Consider the following 14,182-nt stretch of genomic DNA (forward strand, 5'->3'; position numbering starts at 1 on the left):
TACACTGTATCTACGCTGAGCGAATCTGGTCATTCTTCAAATGTCTATTCGATACCGAAATTCTACCCTCCTCAGTATATAACATTTGGACCAATTGGATCCCCTATATTAATTCTTCCCTCAGAAATATCTGGGACATTTGTTCCCGAGCCATCTTCTGGAATATCTGGCTGGAACGCAACAACCGTATTTTTAACCAAAAAAATGTTCACAAACTGCTACAATTTATAATACTGGCTAATATGATTCTTTCTTGGATTACTCGCAGATTCGACTCCCACTCTTTGATTGGCTCGGAGGGTTCTCAGAAGATCAAGCGCTCCTTAAACTTCCTCAGCTCCGGATCCTCCGTCTGCACGCAGTGATCGGGCGCCCGATCGATCTGGGGAGTAGTCCGCTTTCCTCCTCCTCCCGAGCTGGCTCGTGCCTCCTTATGGTTGGCTCACGGCTCGGATTGCTCCTCTTTTATCTTTCTTTTTGCTTTCCTTGTTTTCCGTTATTCTCATCACCCGGTGAGGATAATGGACTCTGCTAGCTCCCTATGCTTGTTGTACTTTTCTTTTGTACTTTGTTGATTTCAGTTTGCTCCTTTTCAATAAATTTGTGGTTTATCCACTTTATTCAAAAAAAAAAAACAAGGAAAAACATGCACACTGGAAGCTAATCTTCCAATCACAACGGCAAATAAGTTGAAAAATTGAAGCCTTTGTCCATGCGGATAATTTTCTGGTGGATGCTCATTCCGACCCTAGTCATCTACACCAAATTGTTATCGTGTTTGACTTGGCCGCACACCAAACATTGTTATGTCATAAGAAAAAAACAGCAATTCTTGATGTAGAGGCAAACAGCAATTCTTGATGTAGAGGCCAACGCCAAGAAGCAGAAGAAGCAGAAGAAGCAGAAGAAGAAGAGTGGTGAGTTTGATTCATTGTATGTGTTGTTATTTCCATTCTGTGATATAATTCCCATGATGTATTTTAGAAACTCATGAATAATATGATGATAAAGAGTTCTGTTATTGATTCAGCGCAAACCATCTTGAAGATCTTGCTTTGATGGATAGAGAACAGAGGTAACTCATATGTAGACTGTCCAATCAATACAATCTAATAAAAGCACAGAAATAGAGCAGAATGAATAACAGTCCAGGAAATCCATATAAATTTTCTTATCATACTATACTATCTCTTTCTTATGAATTTTCTTTTCTTAGCATAAAGATCTAGTAGGGAGCCTGTAAGGCTTCCTTTGGTTTCTCTTTCTCTTGTTGTGTTGTCTTTCTTATATGTGTATATTTTTGTATTTCATCTTATTCTTTGTTGTCTGTCATCATTCTCCGTTAGTCCCCTTCTCAGTCAGCCTCCACTACTAGTGAATTGCTCTATCTTTTGTACCTTCTTTTGTTTTAAATGAAGGTGGTTTATCTAAAAAAACTATCTCCTTCTTTTTGGTTTTCAGCCTTCAAGTATGACCTTTCACCATGGCGGTAGAACTCTTCAAATCTTTTACTATTTTAGACTTCTGAATAATCTACTAGTAAAAGTCATCATAGCTTATTCATTGCAATCCTCAGAAATACCATGAGATGAGTTCTATCAATTGATTCATCATGGTTCTAATCAAATGTTGACAAAACTCACTTGCAGGATGTAGCCAGCCTTTTCAAACAATGAAACTGAATCAATGCAAGTTAAAGATGTAGGGGAAAAAAACAGAACAGTAGAAAGAATGCAGGCACTTCATTCAATTAACATAGTTTTTTCAGCAAATTATCATTGAAGCACTGCAATATAATCCACTGCAACCTCTGGAAAACAAAAACAAGCAATAGAAATTTTGTGCCATTTTATATCTTATTAGCAGGTTATCAAGCACGTCAAATTCAATAAAGCAACAGTACTCCAAGATCAGACAGCATGTCGTCCGGAGACACAATAACCGGCACAGGTATGTGAAAATAAGATGTATATATATATATATATATAGTCATGTATTCTATATTCATCTTATTTCCACATATTTCGCAGTGGCAATAGTGGCTGTTAGTATTGTGACCATCGTAGTGGCAATTGCAATTATTAGATGCATTCAGAAGATTCGAATGCAAGCAAGGAACACATCTGCGCAGACTAGGAACACAGCTATGCAAGCAACTGCTGTATCTACTGAATCCAGACCATTGAATTCAGCAGTGGATGTGGATTCAAGCATCGACATGGTTACAATTGAGTGCTTTCTAAAGGATATAGTAAAAGAGAGACCTGTCAGATTTTCTCCTCAGAATATTATCGATTTTACACAAAACTTTGCACAAAAATTGGGTTCAGGAGGGTTCGGAATAGTCTATAAAGGGCAGTTCCCCAATGGTGTGCAGATAGCAGTAAAAATACTTCACAAAACTCAAGATAAAAAAGCTGAGGAGCAGTTCATGGCAGAGATAGGAACCATAGGAAGAACACACCATATCAACCTTGTTAGGCTCTTTGGATTTTGCTTTGATAAAGCTTTGAAAGCACTTGTTTACGAGTATATGGAAAAGGGCTCACTAGATGGTTACTTGTTTGATGAGAATCTGAAGCTCAAATGGGAAAAGCTTTATGAGATTGCCATCGGAACAGCCAAGGGGATCAGATACCTGCATGAGGAGTGTCAGAGGAGGATAGTGCATTATGATATAAAGCCTGGAAATGTTCTTCTCGATGCTAATTTCTTTCCAAAAGTGGCAGATTTTGGATTGGCAAGGCTTTGTGATAGAGATAATACCCATGTCAGCATGACAGGAGGCAGGGGAACTCCTGGCTATGCAGCACCAGAGCTCTGGATGCCATACCCTGTGACTCACAAGTGCGATGTTTACAGCTACGGAATGCTCTTGTTTGAGATACTGGGAAGGAGACGGAATCTCATTCTCGGCCAGGCAGAGAGCCAAGAATGGTTTCCGAGATGGATATGGGACAAGTTTGAAGGAGGAGAACTAGAAAGTGTCATGTTAAATTGTGGGATAGAACACAATGACAGAGATAAAGCAGAGAGGATGTGCAAGGTGGCATTGTGGTGTGTTCAATATCAACCAGATGCAAGACCTTCGATGAATAGCATTATAAGGATGTTGGAAGGAGAGGAGGAGATCATTGCACCAAAAAATCCATTCCAATATATGATGCCATTTGATGGGAGTTCATCTCAGTGGAGTGAAAGCAGAGGAGATTCAACAAGCACAGCAACAGCAACAAATGAAAGTGAAGAGAATAGTTTGATTCATCAAAATCAGCAGTAAGACAAAAAAATTCATCCAACTTGAATGAATCTATGATTGAAATATCCAATGCTTGAGAAGGGACCTTATCTTTGCCAGGACATTTTTCAAACATGGAAATTATGAGTACAACATTATAAATTCTCACTGATTTATATGCTCAGAAAGTTTCTTTTTTTGCATTCCCTAACTTCTCGTATTATTTACATAGATACAGCCTCAAGCAAGCCAACCATCTCACTGATTCTAAACTAATTAAACAACAAATTCAAATCAAACAAACAAAGAAACAACACCAAAACCACAGAGAATCAAATACATAAAACCTAAACAAGAACCAAATCCAATCAAAACTCCCCAAAACCCTATTTTATTAGAAGGCGATCATATAAACAAAAAAAATCACATCTCAAAAACCCTAACAACAAACCACATTGAATCATACCAAAAATGCAAGATGAAATCAGGTAGTGCCTTGCTCCTGAGGTTGTTGCGGTGCCATTCCAATCGGAAGTGGAGCTTCTGCTCCGCCTCATCCGCGAACTCCTTGTTCCTTGTTGCACGTTAAACCCTGCATTTCCTCAGCCCGCTCGCGCTCTCCCTCTCCGTCCAGAGAAACAAGAGGGCTTTTAAAGGTTGGTGTTGGGAAGAGAAGCGGATCCAAACTAAGATCCGAGTTCCAGCTCTAATAACTGTAAGCGGATTCGGGTTAAGTTAATCGGAGATCCGTTTCATTATAGATTACGTAATTAAGCGGATTCGGGTTGCGTGGAGCCGTTTCAGAAGGTAGGAATATTCAGGGAATTGTGGAAAAGTGGAAGAACGAGATTATTTCATGTTACTGGGATTTTCTTTTTAAATTTAAATTATAATTAAAGGAGGCTGCCGCGGAAGACCAGTTATACATCCTTACATGTGATGGCCCCACACAGGACTAATCAAATTTTTTTTTTTTTTTAATTTTTTGTGTGACATCACTTTAGATATTGTTATGTTTTTTATCTTTTATTTCAGTTCTTTCTTATACTTTGCTATTTTTTTATTTCTAATAAATTCATAATTTATTCACTTTATTCTAAGAAAAAAGCACAATTATATATGATTTTCTTTAGTAGGAACTCATCCTAGTGGAGTGAAGCCAGGGGAAATTCAACTAGCATAGCAACAGCGACAAATGATGGTGAAAAAAAATAAGATTGATTCATCACAATCAGCTGTGAAACAATAAATTCAGAAATTCCCATTCATTTTGTTCAAATTCCGTAAATTGTATAAACTCCATATCTCTTGTCAAACAGTGTTGAATAGTCCTCTAAGCATATCAGTATGAAGATTTATATGTTTTTTTTTTTTTTTTTTAAAAAAAGTGGATAAACCACATTCAATAAAGAAAAAGGGCAGTACAAAAGGAGCAGCAACTCCAACAAAAGAGAACCACCAGGGGTGGTAAAGAAAACAAGACAATCTCAGAAAAGAAGGAAACTAAAGGAAGCACAGTTCCTTTAGAGAAACACAACACATAAGTCTACATCTCGCCCGGGGGAGTAAGATTTATATGTTTCATTGTGGAGTTTTAGGCACCACAAATAATTAATATCTGACGCCATAAATTTTACATGTTGAAAAGTCCGCAGCTGCCACACATTTGATTGTCAAAATTTTGAACTAATAATATTAAATTCACAAGGACATTATCTTTGGCCATGCATGGCTGTCCTCGCGCTTGGGAAATGATAAGTATAACATCATAAATTCTCAATTATTAACGTGCTCAGAGCTTCTCAATGAAGATGTTGGAAGGGGAGATGGAGAACAACCTCCTGGAGATAGAGCAACTCTCATGAAGACTTCATAGGTTGATAAAGTATGCCAAAGAAATTATGAGCTTATGGCTCTAAATGAATCATAAAGTATGTATTCATTCAATTTTGAAAAAAAGTGGATAAACCACATGCATTAACTGAGTATTCATTCATTTCATTAGCTAGAATCATAAAGTATGTATTCATTCATTTCGTAAAAATTGAAGGGAGTTACTGAATGAATGTGAAATAAGCAGTATAGCTTCTAATTTTACATGTTAACACACGAGCATGTTCTTCGAATGTCATGTGATCACACCACATTTCTTAGCAGTTGTAATGTTGCTATTTTTTTTTCTAACGAATATGCAACGAGCAGCTCTATTCAAGAGATTGCCAAAAGAATAGATAGATATGGAAGTGCACCAATTACGTTGACATAAAGACCTCCTAGAAGAAATAATATCACTATCTGATTTGATGTTGCCTTTACTTCTGACCTCAAACCGCGTTTAATTGTCTACAAAGTGCTCTGAAGAAGAAATAACTTAGACTGTGTCAAATTGATGTACCATTGAAATATTAAACTCTTGCATGAATCATCTAGGAAATTTCCAATGATAACGAAGAGAAATTTTCATAACTCAAGGACTTTATATTTTAAGAGGAGTTTTCTCACGGAATTATAAATAGAGCATGATGATGCGAGTATTATAATATATCCTCAAAGGTTCGTGTGCTCAGGGCTTCTTTCTTATCCTGATTTTTCACTTCCATTTTGGAACTTCTGGAACTGCTATAGATAAAAAATGTCATCTGGTGACAGCACGCAGAGTAACTTTCAAGACAGTGCGCAGAGCACCTTTCAAGCATGGCTAATAGCCGTAATCGGTGAGATCCTTACCCAACCCAATCAAGTCCATTTTTCATTGTTTCATGCATATGAATGGTTCCTGCTTGACTTCACTTCTCAAATTCATCTATTTTTGTGTATGTTTGCAGTAATCTCATGTCTGAGTGTAGCTGGGACAGCTGTCGGAGCATATTTCTTATACAAGTGCTTCACAAAACATGGGTTGCCACAAATCAACATAAACAGCAATTCAACACCCGCAAATCCATCATCTGCCACGGATGGAGATGAAAAAATGACCGCCCAAAATTCATGGATTGAAGATGCAACGGTTGAGAGGTTTCTCAATAACATTGCAAAGGAGAAGCCAATCAGATTCACACGGCAACAGCTCGCTGGCTTAACTCGCAATTACACCATTCGCCTGGGTTCTGGTGGGTTTGGGACAGTCTACAAGGGACAGCTTCCTAATGGAGTCCAAGTAGCAGTAAAGGTGCTAAACACCGGCGGTTCTGAGGACAAGAGACTAATGGAGCAGCAGTTCATGGCAGAGATTGGCACCATTGGAAGAACATTTCATGCAAACCTTGTTAGACTCTATGGCTTCTGTTATGATTCAATTGTCAGAGCCCTAATTTATGAGTTCATGGACAAGGGATCTCTAGACACATACCTGTTTGACAAGAGCCACACCATTGCATGGGACAAGTTGCATGAGATTGCAATAGGTACAGCTAAAGCACTCTCTTACTTGCATGATGAATGCGAGCAAAGGATCATACACTATGACATCAAACCAGCAAACTGTTAAAGGATGAAGATTGTTTGATAGCCAGCTAAGCATGTTTTTCATAGACTTCCTGTTTTCCTGCTGCTGTATATACATGATACATGGGCCCTTGTTCAGCGGGTTTTCAGCCACCATGCCACTCACGGGTTTGTAAAAGCTGCATAACCAAGAAAGTTGTATATATATATAAGAGAGAAGTGGCTGTAAGAGATCTTCATCTTGTTCAACAAAAGCTTTCCTTCTCTATCAAAATAGAACCATCTTTTCTGCTTTTCCTGAAATATTTCTTCATTTTACTTTCATATTTTGGTTTACATTTTGTGATATGGTATCAGAGATATGATGGATCAACTTGATTCAAACCAAACTTCCAACTCAAACAACACTGTCAAGACAAGTGCAAATTCTCTTGATCCAACTCATCCAAATAGCCCTTACTATATTGGAGCAAATGAAAACTCTGGAGCACTCCTTGTCACTCAGCTGTTAGATTCAACCAACTACCATGCATGGGCAAGATCAATGAAGCGAGCATTGCGCATCAAAAACAAATTGGGGTTCATTGACGGCAGTCTTACCGAACCCACAGATCCAGATGATTCCTTGATGGAATATTGGCTACGATGTAATGATATTGTTATCACTTGGTTACAAAATACTCTTTCGGTTGACATAAAATGCAGCACATTTTATGCTGAGACTGCCCGCCAACTATGGGTTGAGCTTGAACATCGCTACGCTCAACAAAATGCGCCAAGAATCTATGAAGTCAAACAAGGAATAGCCAGCATAATGCAAAATAATGACACTGTAAGTGTATACTTCTCAAAGTTAAAAGTATTTTTTGATGAGCTTTTGAATTATGAAGCAGTCCCACAATGTTCTTGTGGAGGTTTGAAAGTAGTGGTGGAATACCAGCAAAGAGATTGGGTGATGAAGTTTCTTATGGGACTCAATGAATCTTACAAAGAACTCAAAGCACAAATTCTGTTGATCAAGCCTTTTCCTAGTCTTAATGAGGTGTATTCCATTATACAACAAGAAGAAAAGCGCAGAGACATATCTGCAAACACTCAAAATACTGAAGCTATGGCATTAATGGTGAAGGAACCAAATAAGCACATTAATATGCAAGCTTCGATTCCAAACAGAACCAGATATTATTGTTCTCATTGCAAGATGCCTGGTTATTCAGTTGAGCGCTGCTTTAAGGCAAACACAAATAAACCTATCTGCTCACATTGTCGAGTTCCTGGACACACTAGCGAAGTTTGTTACAAATTGCATGGATATCCAAAGGGACACAAGTTTCATAACAAAGCCAAGTTTTCAGGACCATATGCCCACCATGTTTCATCTGCAGCCACTTCTAAAGGAGAACAGAGCATCAATACAACTCAGAATACAATAACACAAGAACAATATACTCATCTGATGAATTTGCTGCAACAAAATCAACCTTCAACCCACTCTACACAGTCATCTATTGTGACTAGCACAGATATGCAAATGCCAAGATTTTTTGGTATGTCTTCATGCCACTCTATTTACTCAAACAAAAGGGAGAACATGGAGGAGACTCCATGGATCATTGACTCTGGAGCTTCAGATCACATAATTTGTGATGCTTCTTTATATAACTCTATTGGTGCCCAAGTTCATCATTTTGTCAGTTTGCCAAATGATAAAAGGATCAATGTGACACACACTGGAACCATACAATTAACAGAAAGATTGATTTTATATGAAGCTTTGTGTGTTCCATCCTTTTCTTTTAATCTTATATCAGCCCAAAGACTTGCACAAACACTAAATTGCTGCCTTGTTTTCTTACCCAATTCTTGTTTCATTCAGGACCTTTCGACTTGGCAGACGATTAGAGTGGGTGAAGTGAAGCATGCATTGTACCATCTTTTGAAAAGGAAAGTCTCCCCAACAGCATTATCTGAAGTTCTATCTCCACTAATCCAAAGACCTTCTGCTGCAGCCACAATCACACACAATGAACCTTTCAACCTTTGGCATTATCGACTTGGCCACCCTTCTCTATCTAGCTCAAATTTCCTGAATCATGTTGATGAATCAAAACTCCTTCAAAACAAACCTTGTTTCATTTGCCCATTAGCAAAATTGCATAGACTTCCTTTTCCTCTCAGTAAACACAAGACCTTGAAATGTTTTGATCTTGTACATTGTGATGTCTGGGGGCCTTGTAATGAAGTTTCATATGATGGTTTTCGATTTTTCCTTACCTTAGTTGATGATTTCAGCAGATGTACCTGGGTCTATTTACTTAAATTTAAGTCGAATGTGAAGACAATACTCCAAAGCTTTCACACCATGATAGAAACACAATTTGGAACCAAAATCAAGATAATCCGAAGTGATAATGGCGGAGAATTTGACCTTAAGGAATTCTATAGCAAGAATGGAATTATCCATCATAGAACTTGTGTAGAAACCCCAGAACAAAATGCAATTGTGGAAAGAAAACACCAGCATATTCTTAATGTTGCTCGGGCATTAAGGTTTCAAAGTGGATTAGAATTGAAATATTGGAGTGATTGCATCCTGACTGCAGTGTACCTAATAAATAGAACACCTTCATCTAGTTTAAAAGCCAAAACTCCTTTTGAATTACTTTTTAAGTCTAAGCCTCTCTACAATCACCTTAGAGTTTTTTTGGATGTCTTGCTTTCGACTCCACCCTCACCCACAATAGACACAAGTTTGATGCCCGAGCTAGAAGATGTGTATTTCGGGATATCCATTTTGGTATAAAAAGGATATAAGTTGCTCGATATCGAAAACAAAGAAAATCTTTACCTCAAGAAATGTAATATTTCATGAGAGCAGTCTTTCCTTACAAAGCTAACACAAAAGATATCAACTACACAGATTTGTTTGAATTGCCTTTTGTTCAAGGAGTTCCTTTAGATCAAACCATTGAAATACCAAAAACCACACTCCAAAACACCAACTGCCAGAATGTTCAACCTAATGACATGGTTCCTCCCATTGAAAACCATCATCCACTACATGAAGGTGATTCCCCAGAATTTGTCACAAGGTCACAAGATCAAAGCAATAACACAAGAATCCCTGCTCATTCACCAAGAAGATCCAACAGAAATAGGAAAACACCTTCTTATCTTGAAGATTTTATTTGCCAACAAGCTAGTGCTTCACTCATTCACTCAAAGAAGTTTGCCAAGAAGAAAGATTCTCAAAAACCAGGTAGTCCTCATCCTCTTTATCATACATTATCCTATGATAACCTTACTTCCAAATATAAGAGTTTTGTTTCATCAATCACAACTCAAATTGAACCAAGTTCTTATCATGAAGCCTGTGAGAACCCAGAATGGCAAAAGGCTATGCAAGATGAGATAAAGGCCTTGGAACAAAATAAAACTTGGGTCCTTTGTGATTTGCCATCAGAGAAGAAACCCATTGGATGCAAATGGGTTTACAAAGTAAAACACAATGCTGATGGAACTGTGGAGAGGTTAAAGGCCAGACTTGTTGCAAAAGGATATACACAAAAGGAAGGATTAGATTACCATGAGACCTTCTCCCCTGTTGCCAAAATGGTCTCAGTGAGAGTTCTTTTAGCATTGGCAGCAGTAAAAGGATGGTATCTTCACCAATTCGATGTAAACAATGCTTTTTTACATGGTGACTTGAATGAGGAAGTGTATATGCAACTACCTCCTGGATATGCCACTACTAAAGAGCCTAAGGTATGCAAACTTCTAAAAAGGCTTGTATGGTCTAAAAGCGAGGCCTCACGACAATGGTATGCAAAGCTTTCAAAGTTTATCATTCAGCATGGGTTTGTTCAATCTAAGGCTGATTATAGTCTATTCACCAAGTTTGAAAATGGTATCTTCACTGCTTTGCTTGTTTATGTAGATGACATTATAGTTGCAAGCAACAACATAACATCTATCAATCATTTAAAGTCTCTTTTGAATGCTAAGTTCAAGATCAAAGACCTTGGTGAGCTGAAATTTTTCTTGGGTTTGGAAGTTGCTAGATCAAAAAAAGGGATACATGTTTGCCAGTCAAGTATGCCCTTGATTTGCTTGTTGACTCGGGGAACCATCGGGGCCAAACTCGTCAAGCTACCTTTGGATCAAAAATCTCAAGTTGTCAAAGGAAGATGGAGAATTGATAGTCGATCCATCCATTTACGTAAGGCTTATAGGAAAGCTAATGTATTTGACCTTAACAAGGCCGGACTTGTCATACTCGAGTGCAATTGTTGAGCCAATTTATGGACAACCCACGAAATACTCACTTAAATGCAGACACATAAAGTACTAAGGTATATTAAAATGGCACCGGTCAAGGTCTATTCTATCCCTCCAATTCAACTCTACAACTTGAAGCTTACGATGGCGATGGATCGGGGGCTTGTCCGAGACACAAGAAGATCCAGTAACGGGGTATCTGCATCTTCATTGGGTCCTCTTTAATATCATGGAAATCCAAGAAACAACCAACGATTGTCACGTTCCTCCGCAGGTCGAGTATAGGGCCATGGCATCTACTTGTTGTGAATTATCTTGGTTGCGGTACTTGTTCGCAGATTTCAGAGCTGAACATCCTCAAGCAGCAACATTATATTGTGACAACAAAGCGACGAATACATATAGCGACTAATCCAGTGTTTCATGAACGCACCAAACACATAGAACTCGATTGTCACTTGGTTCGAGAGAAGATACTGGATGGAAGCTTGATTACACATCATGTTAATGACGACATTGCAATTGGCGAGATATGTTCACAAAACCTCTCCCTAGCTACTTATTTCATTCTCATTTGGGCAAGATGGGAGTTGATAACATCTACTCTCCATCTTGTGAAAGCTGATAAAGGATGAAGATTGTTTGATAGCCGACTAAGCATGTTTTTTTCATAGACTTCTGCTTTTCCTGCTACGTATATACATGATACATGGGCCCTTGTTCAGTGGGTTTTCACCACCATGCCACTCACGGGTTTGTAAAAAGTCGCATAACCAAGAAAGTTGTATATATATATAAGAGAGAAGTGGTCGTAAGAGATCTTCATCTTGTTCAACAAAAGCTTTCCTTCTCTATCAAAATAGAACCATCTTTTCTGCTTTTCCTGAAATATTTCTTCATTTTACTTTCATATTTTGGTTTACATTTTGTGATACAAACATCCTCCTTGACCACAACTTCACCCCTAAAGTGGCTGACTTTGGATTGGCGAAACTTTGCAACAGAGAGAACACTCATGTGAGCATGACGGTAGGGCGGGGAACTCCGGGCTATGCTGCGCCGGAGATGTGGATGATGGGACAAGTGACATACAAATGTGATGTTTATAGCTTTGGGATACTCCTGTTTGAGATTGCAGGGAGGAGGAGGAGCTTTGATGCAAGCTTGGAGGAAGATGAGCGTTGGTTTCCAAAGTGGGTGTGGGAGAGGTACGAGAATGGAGAAATGGAAAAGGTGATGGAGACAATTGGAGTTGATGATGAACACAAGGGTGAAACAGAGAGGAAACTAATGGTGGCCTTGTGGTGTGTGCAGTACCAGCCAGAAAGAAGGCCTCCCATGGACAAGGTTGTGAAGATGTTGGAAGGGGAGATGGAGATTGTGCCTCCATTGAACCCTTTCCAGCACCTGCTTTCATCTTCTGCACCATCCAAGGATTTGTGGAGTGGCACGAGTTTGTCATCAAGTGGAGCAGATAACCAAGGACTAAGATTTCACTCTTTACAACAACAGCAACAACAACAAGAAGAAGAAGCCGCTAGATTTTACTCTTTACCCGTTTGAAAAACCACACAGTAATTACCCACTGCCCACTTCAAGTATATCAGTTATTTGTAGCTGAAACAAAAGAAATGCATATTATTTTCTCAGTTTGTACTGGTTTTCCTTTATATTAAATCAGTGATTTATTTACTTTCCTATATATATATATATATATATGAAATGCATATTCCAAAATATACATGTTTGAAGGAGGAGAACTAGAGAGTGTTATGTTAAACTGTGGGATAGAACACAATGACCGAGATAAAGCAGAGAGGATGAGCAAGGTGGCTTTGGGGTGTGTTCAGTATCAACCAGGTTCAAGACTTTCAACGGATGGCATTGAGAGAATGTTAAAAGGAGATGAAGAGATCACTGCACCAAAGAATTCATTCCAATATATGACAGTGGCGGCTCAAAGCTTATAAAGGCCTAAAGCGCAAGCATGGAACGGGGCCTTAATTAATTAGTAAAAAAAATTTTATTAAAAAAGTCATAATATAAAACAAACAATAACAAAATGATAGACACCAAAACAAACAACAAAAAACAAATAACAAGATTATAAAATAAAGCTAGTTCAAAAAGTTCAAAAAGAAAATCCTTATTTTATATAAATTCAGAAATTGTTTAGTTGACTTGATATCATCTTTGTATCTTCAAATCACATCCATTTCTTCATGTTGAAAAAGATCATTAAGGCTAAATAATCTCACAAAACACAAATTGATCAAAAACTCCTTTTGGGAATACATCTTGAGCTTCCAAGCAATTGCAAAGGCTTCATTTTAGCTTGTAGTCTTGAAAGGAAATTTAGGACTAATTCTCCTGCAAATATAATAATATTAAAGTTATTCACAAGTACAAACCAAATTCTACTCATATTTAAATTTTTTTGCCAAGATGTATTACTAATAAGAGTATAGAAAGTACCAGATTGATTAGATTGAATTAATTTCCTTATCTCAAGTTTGTTGTCCCTTGTAAAGTCTATAACAATTTGAAGTCCATCAAACAATGAGTTGAAAGTCTTGTTGTCGCCCAGGTTACATCTGACCTACTACAAAAACCATACATAAGTAGCTAACATAGATTTAAAGCAAAGAGAAGCAAATCAAAGTATGCCAAATAGTCAAGATTGAATCCCATGCTATAAAGACATTTATTCTATAAAAAGAAGAATTTCTCACTCCCAAAATTTATTTAAAATTTATTTTTCTAGCCTTTTGAGATGCAAAATTATTAATTAAGTTTTTATAATCAATTTCTTCTAGCATTTGTTTTTCAATTGATAATATAGACAATCCATTTAATCTTTCTTGAGACATTGTTGATCTTAGATAAGATTTTATTAATTTCAGTTTTGAAAAACTTCTTTCAGCTGAAGCAACAGTTATAGGAGTTGTTAACATGATTCTATAAGCAATATACTCATTTGGAAAAGAATTAAACCTTTTTATTTGATTAAGTATGTCAATTAGAGTATTATCTTCTACTTGCATGATTTCTCTTAATACTTTCAATTCAAAAAATAAATCTAAACCATCGATATCAGAGTAGCTATTATGCTTTAAGCAACATTCAAGGTTAATGCAACATTTTTTTAAAGTCTCATTATCTAATGATTTCAATTTCTTACCACTAAATAGAAAGCCAAAAATATCTTCATATAATTTGAAT

The 14,182-nt window shown here is 37.4% G+C and overlaps 2 protein-coding genes across 6 annotated transcripts; both read left to right on the top strand.

Annotated features, from left to right (window-relative positions):
- The first annotated feature begins 677 nt into the window (after nt 1-677).
- Nucleotides 678-3,903, top strand: LOC120278740 (rust resistance kinase Lr10-like). 5 transcript variants are annotated; one of them, XM_039285468.1, is made up of 4 exons: nt 678-933; nt 1,031-1,075; nt 1,650-1,950; nt 2,031-3,903. In XM_039285468.1, exons 3-4 carry the CDS (start codon nt 1,920-1,922, stop codon nt 3,278-3,280), a joined length of 1,281 nt encoding a protein of 426 aa, XP_039141402.1. In that variant the 5' UTR covers nt 678-933; nt 1,031-1,075; nt 1,650-1,919; the 3' UTR covers nt 3,281-3,903. The 5 variants fall into 5 exon arrangements, with proteins under 5 accessions (XP_039141402.1, XP_039141405.1, XP_039141401.1 ...); XM_039285471.1 differs by having other exon boundaries at nt 1,867-1,950; XM_039285467.1 differs by having other exon boundaries at nt 678-917.
- A 1,316-nt stretch (nt 3,904-5,219) lies between these two features.
- LOC120278728 (rust resistance kinase Lr10-like) lies at nt 5,220-12,647 on the top strand. The gene is made up of 3 exons (XM_039285454.1): nt 5,220-5,952; nt 6,064-6,712; nt 11,893-12,647. The coding sequence occupies exons 1-3, from the start codon at nt 5,871-5,873 to the stop codon at nt 12,521-12,523; spliced, it is 1,362 nt and encodes a 453-aa protein (XP_039141388.1). The 5' UTR covers nt 5,220-5,870; the 3' UTR covers nt 12,524-12,647.
- The last annotated feature ends 1,535 nt before the right edge of the window (nt 12,648-14,182 follow it).

This window comes from Dioscorea cayenensis, chromosome 16 (assembly GCF_009730915.1).
Source record: "Dioscorea cayenensis subsp. rotundata cultivar TDr96_F1 chromosome 16, TDr96_F1_v2_PseudoChromosome.rev07_lg8_w22 25.fasta, whole genome shotgun sequence".
Classification (NCBI taxonomy): domain Eukaryota; kingdom Viridiplantae; phylum Streptophyta; class Magnoliopsida; order Dioscoreales; family Dioscoreaceae; genus Dioscorea; species Dioscorea cayenensis.